General features: G+C 38.7%; 2 protein-coding genes across 8 annotated transcripts in view; both read right to left on the reverse strand.

The window, feature by feature from the left end:
• Window positions 1-172, reverse strand: part of cep135 (centrosomal protein 135) — an 80249-nt gene extending 80077 nt beyond the window's left edge. The window contains exon 1 of the mRNA XM_078398402.1: window positions 28-172. The gene's annotated coding sequence lies outside the window, so the exon portion shown is untranslated. The remainder of the gene's footprint in view (window positions 1-27) is intronic.
• Window positions 173-1602: 1430 nt separating this feature from the next.
• Window positions 1603-12518, reverse strand: part of exoc1 (exocyst complex component 1) — a 66442-nt gene continuing 55526 nt past the window's right edge. For all 7 annotated transcript variants that reach the window (XM_078398497.1, XM_078398480.1, XM_078398457.1 and 4 more), the window contains 6 exons: window positions 11572-11654; window positions 9437-9674; window positions 6011-6194; window positions 5720-5919; window positions 4417-4611; window positions 1603-3696 (listed from right to left, as the gene is read on the reverse strand). In XM_078398497.1, the coding sequence (XP_078254623.1) occupies window positions 3544-3696; window positions 4417-4611; window positions 5720-5919; window positions 6011-6194; window positions 9437-9674; window positions 11572-11654 (1053 nt within the window). In that variant the 3' untranslated portion in view covers window positions 1603-3543. The remainder of the gene's footprint in view (window positions 3697-4416; window positions 4612-5719; window positions 5920-6010; window positions 6195-9436; window positions 9675-11571; window positions 11655-12518) is intronic.

The raw sequence follows: 12518 nt of genomic DNA on the forward strand, positions 1-12518 counted from the left end.
TCACCGACCCCTCGCCGCCGCTGTCACCGGTCACCGACCCCTCGCCGCCGCTGTCACCGGTCACCGACCCCTCGCCGCCGCTGTCACCGGTCACCGACCCCTCGCCGCCGCTGTCACCGGTCACCGACTCCGCGGCAAGATGTTTGAAAATGGCGCGCACCGCATCCGGGCGACCACGGAACCGCGCCGCAGCGCCGCCGGCGGAGGCGTGGGGGAACTACAGCCGGTTCAGCGCCGCTCAGCGGAGGCGTGGGGGAACTGCACCCGGTTCAGCGCCGTCGGCGGAGGCGTGGGGGAACTACACGTGGCGCAGCGCCGCACAGCGGAGGCGTGGGGGAACTACACCCGGTGCAGCGCCGCCGCCGGAGGCGTGGGGGAACTACACGCGGTGCAGCGCCGCACAGCGGAGGCTTGGGGGAACTACACCCGGTTCAGCGCCGCCCAGCGGTGAAGGGGGGGGGAAACAACACACGACCAGTGGCGCCGCCCAGTGGTGTAGGGGGAAACTACACCCGGGGGCAACGCTGCCCAGCGGTGATATGGGGAGCAGTTGCTGGCGCCACACAGCGGTGAAGGGGGGAAACGACACCCGGAGGCTGCGCCACCCAGTGGTGGAGTGGGGAACGGCACTTGAAAGGACGACTGCTGGAGACGCGGGAAATAGCAGCGGGCAAAAAAGCTCGGCTCATTTTCAGCTTCGTTATGTAATATTTCTTTTGAAGAAGATTTCTGCACTTTAGGAGATGACAGTTGAGACAGACTCCATCCCCGGTGCTACAGGTGTTTCTTGGTCAGTTAAGTTTGCAAACTAGTTGTTTATGGTCCAAATCAATTGACTTCAGCTGATGAGCCGGCTACCTCTGTGCTTTGATTAGTCGGAGGTCACTCTCATGAGTTACTGAGGTTGCAAAGCTAGATGGCAATATGTTCCATGGAGACGGAAATGGTACATCGGGGTTTATTGCAAAATAATTTGAGTGCAAGGGTGGTGGCTACTTGCCTCGACTACACGGGGGTCATGTATGATTGCATCTGGAATCTTATCTAAAAATCTGTTCTCCATACCCGAAGGACAACATACATTTCAGAACGTTCATCGGCCAACTTTTTGATAGGTGCCATTTACTGGTAAATTCCCAAAGATTTTCAGTCCAAAACATGAACTGTTTTTTGTGTCTGAAAGGTCCCGACCTGAAACGTCCCAACTTGAAACGTCACCTATCTTCTTTCTTCAGCACTTCTGTCTATTTCGACTACTTTATCTTTCCATAAATACTGCCTGACATGACTGTTCCCAGCATTTTCTACATGAAACAAGACAAATCCTTTCTACCTAATTACAGTCAGTCTCTTCGTAATCTCCAAAGTAATAGAAGGTATAAGTGACAGTTATTTCAAGCAGCAATTAGCAATAATAAACAAAATAAAAATTATATATTCCTGATAAATGCCTTTTTGAATGCTGCATTCCGTGTATTCTGGCTACTACGCCAGACATTTTCAGCTTCAAATAAATGTCCGTTGCACTTAGGCTAAATAAAAACAGGCTAAAGTAACACTTAGGTTCACTTTATTTTATTGATAGTGTTTTAAATACAGTGATACATTGTTGAAGTAATAAAAAATCTGCTTTTTCATAGAATGTTACTGTTTATAGAGAAAATAAATGATAGAGCGTATTACATAGATTGACAACATGATGCAAGTCTGCTGAAGAAAGCTATCAACAATAAACTTTAAAGGCTTAAATAAAGTAGAAGTTATGCATCAACAAAGTACAAAATCTAAAACATGTTTTATATTGTAAGGCAAGCCGAACATGATGCAGTATCAATAATGTGCACCTTAATGTAAATATTTCAGTAATCTCTTCAGTGTTATTTAATTAATTTCCACAATTCATAATGCTGATAAAATGGTTATTTTCTAAATGCATTATTTAATGGACGGGAGATCATTTAAATCTATAAATCACCTTTAGTATTCACCTGACATATTAGTAAACGTAAAGGTACTGTCTACACACAAAGGTTATTAAATGATTTAAATCAATGTAGTATATTACCAAAAACAACACTTGTTTCATTCATATCTTAAACAATAGTATCTCACTTTTATGTGAGAGGGCCTTACTGAGGGAGAGTTCCATAGGTTAGATCTAGGATACATCTTATACATCTGTCATGAGATTTGCACTAACATTTGAATTGCTTAGTTCCAATAAATGGGCTGAAATATAGATTACAACCCATTACATTAGTCAGTTTATTACAGCTAATGAACCTCTTGCTGTGTTGACATCAATGTGTAATAATTATTGGACATTTTAAATGCTAATGCACTCATTCAGAGTAATGCACAAAATCAAATCAGTTAGTATATTTTGCAACATGATTAGTGTTCATAATTGATTAGTGCAAGGTGCCTACTTCAAACATCACACAATATAATCTTCTAAATGTTAAATAGGAGATAATTTTTATCTTTGTAATATCAAGAACTACCATGTGTGAGTACATTAATGCATCTGTATTTCCAGTGTTAGTTTTAATTTATCCTTCTCTGCTTAGGATTGCAAATTAAATAATAACATTAATGGCTTGCCTTTGGAATCTCCTCAAGTGATGTGACATTCAGTTGCTTAATTCCAAAGGCAAAATTGTATTCCAAATTTACTGTATTAAGTTTACACTAACTAACCTGTGTTAAGAATTTCTGTAAAATGGATTTAAAAAAAAGTTTCTCAAGGGTGACATATCCTGTAAAAGCTTGCTCTCTATTGGGTCAATTAAAATTTTCTTAAAGATTAGCTTAATGTTTAATAGATTTCCACAGAAAATTGAAAATATAATTAACATATTGGAGTTAAGTGTTCGACTGCAATTTATTTTAAACTAAATCGGCTTTTGGTTGTATTCTGGGATATGATTTTTAAATATGATTTTATTATATGATATCCAATTATTATGTTAGAGGAAACAATCTTTGTTTGGTTCATTCCAGTGGGCGAAAGGGCCTGTTTCCACACTTTATCTCTAAACTAAAACTAAATCTTGCTTAAATTCACTTTGAAAAATGCAATCAAGCTCAGTAATTTTCCACCAGCTATGAACCCTTCCTTAAAACTACAGAAAAAAAATATGGCCATCAACATCTCTTTACTCAAAGGTTGTGATTGGATTAACTATGTAACAGCAAATTGCTGCTTGATGTCAAGAACCAAAAAATGTATTTTGTTTAAAGAATAGCATAATATTTGAAAATATATTACAATTTCTTTTTAACTGGAGCCTCTGATCCTATGAAGTAGCACACCACAGAGCATCTGCATCCCTAATTGGAACATATATTAACTAATGCATATGTTAATAAGGCCAGAAAAACTGGTTACAGTACATCTCAGCCTTGGGGTGCTAGAGACAACATGGACATTATTAAGGTAACATTAAATGACAATTCCACCAAAAGTATCCTCTTTCAGGATTTAGTAAAGAGCATTTTATGAAAGTTGGGTAGGACACACTTATCATTCACAACCTTGTTTTAGTGAGACTGAGCAATACTAGAGAAATATTCCAGAATGTCTTGAATGGTGAACTCCATTGTAATCCCAGATCCAGGATAACAGCGAGCTATCAGACCCTCAAAGTGCTTGTACTGACGAATGAATTCATCCTGCATTGAATGCCACATAACCTTTGGGGAAAAATAAAAACATCAGAATGTAACAATGAGGAAAACAAATCTTTGCACATGCTGAAATCAAGTACTTCATTTATGTTTTTCCCGACACAACAAATCCAAATACATTCTTTTTTTAAAATGCCTGTATATTGTTTGCATTATAAATCTCTATGGTTCTTTTCCCAACACCAACTCTCAAATAGGAAATATGTCAAGGCGAGTCCCACATGATTAGATAACAAAGCAATGGCACAGAAGGGATACACGTACAGAACAGTCAGAGATCTTAACACGACTGGATCAAATAAACCATAAACATGCAATTTAACTTTCAACATTAGGCACTTCAGGTCAAGAGGCAGAAAAGGTAGAGAGAATGTAAACCCCGAGTATTATTCCTCAACACTGGGCAAGGGCCCACGAGCATAAACAAATGAAAAAGAATTTATAGACGGAAATGAGGAATTATTTATGGAAAGAACCACCAATCAACAGTGCAAATGATAAATAGCAGATGATGTTCTGATGAAGAAATATGTTGAGCATTAACATAATAATGGACGTTCAGGAGCAAAAGGAAGTAACATTCTTCCAAATTACCACTGAACTGTATTCAGCAAGGGAACAATAAGTGCTTTCCAGAAATTCAAACTGCAAAACCAAGACACGTGCATTTTTCTGCACACAAGACATACACAGAAGCAGAAGTTCAGAAATCCCACCAACACTCACCTGCAGCAGGTTTTCCTCCTCACAGAGATGCTTGTCCACCTTTTTGTACAGGTTATCCAGTCCTTTCTTCACTTCCTTTCCAGGATATTCTTTAATAACCTTTCTTAGCTCTTGCTTGTTGAAGGCCAACTGATAACTCACTTCGTCTTCCCTGATGCCCTGTGCTACACGCGCTTCAATTCCCTCAAAGAAATGCTGCATGTGCAACAAACCACAGTTAGTGACACGACCACTGTATACTAAAAAAAAACGCAATCTTCCAATGTCTAAATTTGTAAACATTTTCTCAGAACAATAAATTATATTTAAGAAAATAGTCATAGGAACCACGTTAATCATGCAGAATATAATTCACAACAAATGTGGTTTGACCAGTACAAACTGTGGACCTGATGTTTGAATAAACAATTCATTCTTGTTTTTCAGCACTGGAACTGTGTACACTGATTTCTTCTCCCAAAGCAAGCTCGAGTTGATACTCAATTTCTTTTTAATTGAAGTCACTTTTCAAACACTTCTACATACGTTTCTGTTTTACACTCTAATAAATTTTACAGTTATTCAAAAAAACATTTTAACCGACATTTTGTCCTCTTAGAAGCTCCAACTTTACAAAATACAAAAACTTCAAAAATTTGAATTTTTAGTTTCATTCAGGTTTGCCAGTTCTATATATTTTTCTGAATTTTAATAACATTATAAAACACCATATTCCCACTGCTCTGTATTGGAATGTAGTGCTGCGACAATAATGATGAGAATTGAAATGAGTCTTGTATATTGAGGTTTGTCACCTGTACATTTTTTTAAGCCTTGAAACAATTACTGTGTAACATCCCATGGCAAATCTTTGTGTTCAGATTTGAGAGAGGAATATATGAAACCATTGTTTGGTTTTCAAGTGTTCTTTTTGAAGAACAGCACCTTTTCTCCCACTGTTAATAACAGTTGATAATTTGTGCTGTCCATAATTAAGATAAATCAGTAAAGTTTATGGTTTTCCTGGTGTTTCTTCGATTTATTTTGGAATAGATACTCAACTTTATCGAGAATCAGAGATTTGATTTCTTACGATTCTTAAAGTCCCACATGATCGACACTGCCAGATTCCTTTGTTGTGATGCCACAAGAAATAAGGAAAATTGTAGTATTTTGAAGATTATTCCATATGGCCTAAGTTAACACTAAAACAATACTATGCTATTTTCAAATTTTGTTTTACTGTTATTTTTAGAATATCTTCCTGAGGAACTATAAGGTCAAGGTTAAAGCTTTTTCCTCGAGTGAAATGTAGAAAACTTACGTTAAGTTTCTCAAGAGGTTGTCCGAGAGAGTATATCACATAAGATTGCAGATGCTCTGTATATTTGTGCTTGGCTTCTCTCCTTTCAGTCTCTAGACATGCAATTTTAAGGCGAGAGAGTGTTGAAGAAATGTGGTGGAAGTTTTCCATCATCACAACATCACGAGGAGTTTTCTGACTTTCATTAGCCACTTTTTCCACTGATAATAAAAATACATCAGAAGTTATTATGAAAGGAAAATATTAAATATGGATTCTGTGAATTCAGTTCACATTTTAGCAGCTTTTCACCATTGTTGTAAACTGCCCGTATGAGTTTAGTGTAGGCTTTGTCCAGGTCCCCCCTGCGTTCTGCTGATCTGAAGATGGACTCTGCTAGCTCAGCAAATTCTTCAAACCCACTTACAAATGGTAAAATTCCCACTTTACTCTTCTTCGATATCTTCACTTCTTCCATCTGCTTCATTTGATTCCACTGAAAGAATACACAAACAAGCTAATGCAGCATTGTACATTTTATAACTATGAAATTTAAAAGTCTAAACGCTACAATGTATAACCACAGCACAAGTTTTATAATTTACATTTTAGTAGAATTACTTTAGCCCTATTAGAAACATTGAATGGTATATTTTTGAGATGAAACAAAATCTCACGATAAATATAATCAGAAGCTTGAATGATATGCACTTTCTGCTGTTTAATGAGCCCATCATTCATCAAACACAAAAATCATATGCTGCCACTAACACAGAACTCTGTCCAACCATGAGCTGTTCACCTGTTAAGAGTCATAGAGTCAGAGTGATAGTGTGGAAACAGGCCCTTTGGCCAATTTGCCCACACCGGCCAACATGTCCCCGCCTCAAAAGTCCCACCTGCCCGTGTTGCCAAAAGCCTTTTTGACCACCTTGTCTACCTGGACACCACCTTCAAAGAATAATGCACCTGCACTCCTAAATCCCCCTGCTCTACAACACTTCACAGAGCCCTACCATTCACTGTGTAGATCATGCCCATGTTACACTTCCCAAAATGCAACACCTCACATTTCTCTGTATTAAATTCCATCAACCATTCCTCAGCCCACCTGGCCAATCTATCGAGATCCTATTGCAATTTTTCACAACCATCTTAATTATCTGCCAAACCACCATAAACTTGCTAATCTCGCCATGTATGTTCTCATCCAAATCATTGATATAGATGACAAACAGTAACGGGCCCAGCACTGAACCCTGAGGCACACCACTGGTCACAGGCCTCCAGTACGAAAAGCAACCTTCCACCATCACACTCTGTTTCCTTCCATGAAGCCAATTTTCTTTCCATGAGCTCCTTGGATCCCATGCAATCTAACTTTCTGGAGCAGCCTACCATGTGGAACCTTATCGGATGCCTTACTGAAGTCCATGTACACAACATCTACAGCCCTGCCTTCATCAACCTTTTTGGTCACGTCTTCAAAAAACTCAATCAGATTTGTGAGACACGATCTCCCACGTACTAAACCATGCTGACTATCCCTAATCAACCCTTGTCCGTCTGAATGCCTGTATAACCTATCCCTCCGAATAGTCTCGAGTAACCTTCCAACTACAGATGTTAAGCTCACTGGCATTTAGTTCCCTGCAGCCCTTCTTGAATAGAGGCACAAGATTTGCAACCCTCCAGTCTTCCAGCACCTCGCCTGCATTTAAAGGGGACGTAAATTTCAACCAGGGCTCCCGCAATTTCCTCTCTGGTTTCCCACAATGTCCTCGGATATACCTTCATACACAATCGTACCGCCAGCACCTCTTCGACCATAACACTGGCTGATCTCAAGATACTTTCATTGACTACCCCAAGTTCCTCCATCCTCCAGTCTTTCTCCTCAGTAAATACAGAGGAGAAATACTCATTTATGACCTTGCCCATCTTCTGTGGCTCCACACAGACTTGACTGCTTTGATTCCTGAGAGGTCCCACTCTCTAGTTACCCTTTTCCCCCTTATGTATTTATAAACTCGTTTGGGGTTGTCCTTAATGCTATCTGCCAGAGCTGTCTCCTGGCCCCTTTTTGCCCTTCTAATTTCCTTTTTTACTTAGCTCCTTAGTTCTCGAAACTCCTCCAAGGATACACTTGATCACAGTTGCCTATCCTGTCCCATGCGTCGTTATTCTTGACCAATGCCTCAATTTCTCTCGTCAGCCAAGCTTCCATACATTTGCCTCCCTTGCACTTCCCTCTAACAGGGACGTGCATATCCTGAGCTTTTGTCAGAACACTTTTAAAAACATCCCACTTGGCCGATGTTCCATTCCCCTCAAACAATCTGCTCCAATCAACTTGAGCAAGACTTTCTCTCAAATCCTCAAAGTTGGCCTTACACCAATTTAGCCTTTTAACAGGTGGTCTTCTCTGTCCCTATCCATAACTATCTTAAACCTAATCGAACAGTGGTCACTGGTCCCAAAAGGCTCCTCCACGAACACTTCATTCACTTGCCCATCCCAATTTCCCCAATACTAGATCAAGTGTTGTCCTCTCACGAGTGGGTCCCTCTACATATTGCTGGAGAAAACTCTCCTGAACACCTTTGAGAAACTGCACCCCATCTAAACCTTTCACACTATAATTTTCCCAGTCAATATTGGGAAAGTTAAAATCCCCTACTATAACAACCTTATTTGACCTGCAGCTGTCTGCAATCTTCTGGTACATTTGTTCTTCTAATTCCCATTGACTATTTGGGGATCTGTAGTACACCCCCAACAAGGTGATCATCCTTTTTTTGGTCCACAGCTGCACCCATATAGCCTCAAACCCTATAGTTGTTCACTAAAGTCTTGCAAAATTTTGAAATTTCTTTATTGAATGCAATGTCGTAAACCATAACATTCAGCTAAAAAACTCCTCAAGTGTCATTCCTTATTGATGTGTTACATTGTTCAATGAAAAGATTTCTATTCCTAATTTTCAGAGGCAGCTTTGATCTTCAACAAGACACAATAGAGTTTGCACATCATAAAAACAAACAACTGAGTTGCTTGCGCTCAAATGCTATGAAAATCAGCCTAAATCAAAGATCTTGAACCAACAGCCAAAACAAACAGATCTAAACCAATTAAATAGACCTGCCCTCTGCCATGGCTTATCTGGTTAAAGTAATGAACAGTCCATCCCTGAAATCATAATTCCCAAACAATGCTGTGTTAACCAAACTCAGGTTAAGTGGGAGGGCTAAGGTTAAGGTCAGTATTCCCGAGGGATGGGGAAAAACTGACGAGCGTTCAGACTCTTAAACATGATCTAATGGTTCTTTCTGGAGATGCGTATATTCTTTCCGCTGACTGGTTCAAAGCTTTTCACTGTACCTCGGTAAACGTGACAATAAACTAAACTGAAACTGGAATAGGCTGAAGTGTGGTCGAGGGCAGGATCAGCTTGAAAGATCCTCCCATGTGCAGTATGTCTAACTCAGTGAGATGTTTGAGGAGGTGTCCTCAAAACATGCTCAGCAGAAATAATTGACAGCAAAATGTACCAGGGAGCAAATAAAAACAGGAATAGTTCTGTATGTACTGGTGGGACCAGTTTTCCCCCGAAATACTTTGAGATGACTACCTAATGTTAAAGCTTGCTCTACTAATAAATTCATTTAAACCATGAGAGTAAGCCACATTTAGTTAAATGGTTATTTGCTACATATACAACTTCAAAGAATTACTTACAATGCATTTGTCAAAATTCCTCTTGACTGTCACAAGAACATTTCCTAACGTAGTACTAAGAAAAGAGGCAGGGTCCACATTCTCTGCCGTCCAAACATGATGGCTCATCTTTACCAACATGTACAGCGAGTTAAAGCTGTCGATCTTGTCTCCAAGTGAAATGAGGTTGTTTAGCTCTGGCTCAATGCAGCGGAAAACTTTAATCATCATTGATCGAATAATGCTTGCCTCCTCTTTCCTGCAATCAGAAGTGACATGGCTTTTAAACACATAATTAAACATTTAAAACATCTTTTGCCCTTTTTGACACCTCAAATTCCATTATTTATCTGCAGTTCAAAGTAAAAAGATATAGAACATTAGAGGCTGGAAGTTGTGTTTTGTATAGAAATACAGCATATAAAATGGTTCTTTTGGCAACCGAGTCACGCCAGCCATCGATCACTCAATCTAGTTCTATGTTATCCCAATTTCACATCCACTCCCTACAGATTAAGGGCAATTTTACAGAGGGCAATTTACTTACATATCCGCATCTTTGGGATAAAGGAGGAAACTGGAGCACGCAAAGGAAACCCAGGTTTACTATACTGTACAAATGTACTGTAATCACTGTAGTAGAGTAGAATCTGAAAAACGACCAAGATGAATTGCAAATCAAATCCAAAAAAGTACCCTAAGAGAGCAGAGTTAATTCACCAATTTAAAAATATTATATTTGCCGATGAGCTAGAATTATGAAAAATAAGAGTTTGCTTCAGCTTTAAAATGTACAGAAATCTGGCAGTCACATTACATTTTGCTGATTGTCAGTGTTCATGTTAAAAAACAAAAGGCACTGCAGATGAGTTTAAGGATGTTGTTTTCCTTTAAAAGAGATAGTTCCCATGCAAATACAGTTAAATTGGGCCTTATAAAAATAGACAAGCTTGAGTTGACAATTATTTGGCACCATAATTTCCTTTGTGCTTCTAGTGATTAGTTAATTTGAATACAGATTTACAACTGTGATAAATGGATTTATGAGAAACTTCTACTAATTTGAGTATACAAACCCAGGAAACACATTATCTATTTGTCTGATTAGCAGTATGAAAGAACTGCAGTTGCTGGTTTAAATCGAAGGACACAAAATGCTGGAGTAGCTCAGCGGGACAGGCAGCATCTCTGGAGAGAAGGAATGGGTGACGTTTTGGGTAGAGACCCTTCTTCAGACTGATTAGCAGCTTTGTTTGATTTTCAGAGAGAGTTTTGATCTCCATTGGTTCCAGGTACAACCAACCATTTTGTACTTCTACAGAACTGGATAGGAAATCTCACGTTAGTTGAAACTGCAATTTTGCTATATTTCATGGATTGTTTTACTCAACCTTAAAAAGGTCATCAAGAAACTTGATGCCAAAGAATGCAAGACTGAAATAAAGCAGAAGTAATATAGATTTGTAATTGTAGATTTGTCTACACTGAATATGGTTTTCAGTTGTCTGCACAAAGTAGTGCATGTTGAGGATACAGGCGCATGAATGGAGCCGATTATTCAGCTTCAGTAAGTGTGAGGTCAAGCTTTAAACTACAGTTTGAAACCCTAATTTGTAAATTCAAGCCCTTCTGTATGAAATACCAGAAAAGTGGCCTGTGATGGCTTCATTTTGCCCGTTATTTTATTATAATTCAACAACATCTAATCTAGGTCTTCAAGCTTCTGAAGTAATGTGCAGGAAAGAGAAAATTACAACATTGATTGTGATAGCTACATGTTATAAAAAAAACTAGCCCATTGCAAAGTAGATTGCTAAACTTTCAAAAAGCCAGTAACTAATTTGCACATTAGTTACAGATTAGGGACAATTTTACAAAGGGCAATTTACCTACACTGTTACAATCAGGGGCCTGGGACTATTATGAGTTTTTTTACAAATTAAAGGACATACGTGCAAGTAAATAATCAAATTATTACAATTAATAAGATGTTTTGGTATTTCTGTTTAATGAGGTACATGAAAATATTCATTCAATGTGGCCACTTTAAATGTTTTACTTCTTTATCCGCCTAATATCTCTGATCCCTGGTCTCTGAAAATTGTGTTCAATAAATCACCAGTCCTGGGTAATTTTCAATAAATTGCATAACTTACTCAGATGGTACCAAGAACTTGTCTCCTAAAAGATTATGTGGCCGAGACAGAAATCCTCCATCCACCTCATTAGAGTCTGTCTGCTGTAAAGAATAAAACACAAATTAACTTTAAGGTGCAACATCTCATTTCAATTAGACTAATTTTAATAGAATTCAAGTCAGTGCATTACAAACAATTGTAATGAATTGCTTGCTAATTTAACAAATACATAATTAAATCTAACCTTAACTTTCTGAAATTGATTAAATATATTCCCCAATAGGAACTAAACACATTTTATCCCACTGTATTGTTACTTTCAACTTTATTAGCAATTGCAACTGACAATGAATGAAAACCAAAAAATAGCAGATGTTGCATATTTGAAATAAAACGGAAAATGCTGGAAACACTGAGGCAGTCAGAGAGACCATTTCAGATTGAAGGCCCTTGAACTGAGAAAGTGAACAATTATGTTAATATTGAGCTGTATGAAGGATGAGGAGGCTTTGAATGGTACAGGGAATATCTCAAAGGGCTAGGTCAGGGTTACTGTGGGATATGCTGAAAACAATTTCATTTGGGTTGATCAGTTATTGGGGGCAGCTGGGAAAGGAAAACATGGCACTTTGTTCACTAAAGCTCTGAAGGGAGGGCACCTAGAAAATGAGAACTCAGACGTAGGAATGTAGGAGTGGTGAAATGCAGGGGTACAGGACATGCCCGGCAAGTCAGCTTGTGCTAAGACTGTGCCAGTATCACAGTACTCACTCCCAAGAGCTTCCATTGACTTTCCATTTGCTCAATTATCCATTTGTACACAAATTTAGTCACAAATAAAGTGCATATTTTAAAACTCCCGATGCTTTGTATTCATCTAATGCAAACCAATTAATTCCACTCAGATGAATGCAAGCCAGTTTGAATCAGAAGTCTAAATATAGTACAAGAATTTGTCTGTGTAA

Source organism: Rhinoraja longicauda, chromosome 1 (genome assembly GCF_053455715.1).
Source record: "Rhinoraja longicauda isolate Sanriku21f chromosome 1, sRhiLon1.1, whole genome shotgun sequence".
NCBI lineage: Eukaryota > Metazoa > Chordata > Chondrichthyes > Rajiformes > Arhynchobatidae > Rhinoraja > Rhinoraja longicauda.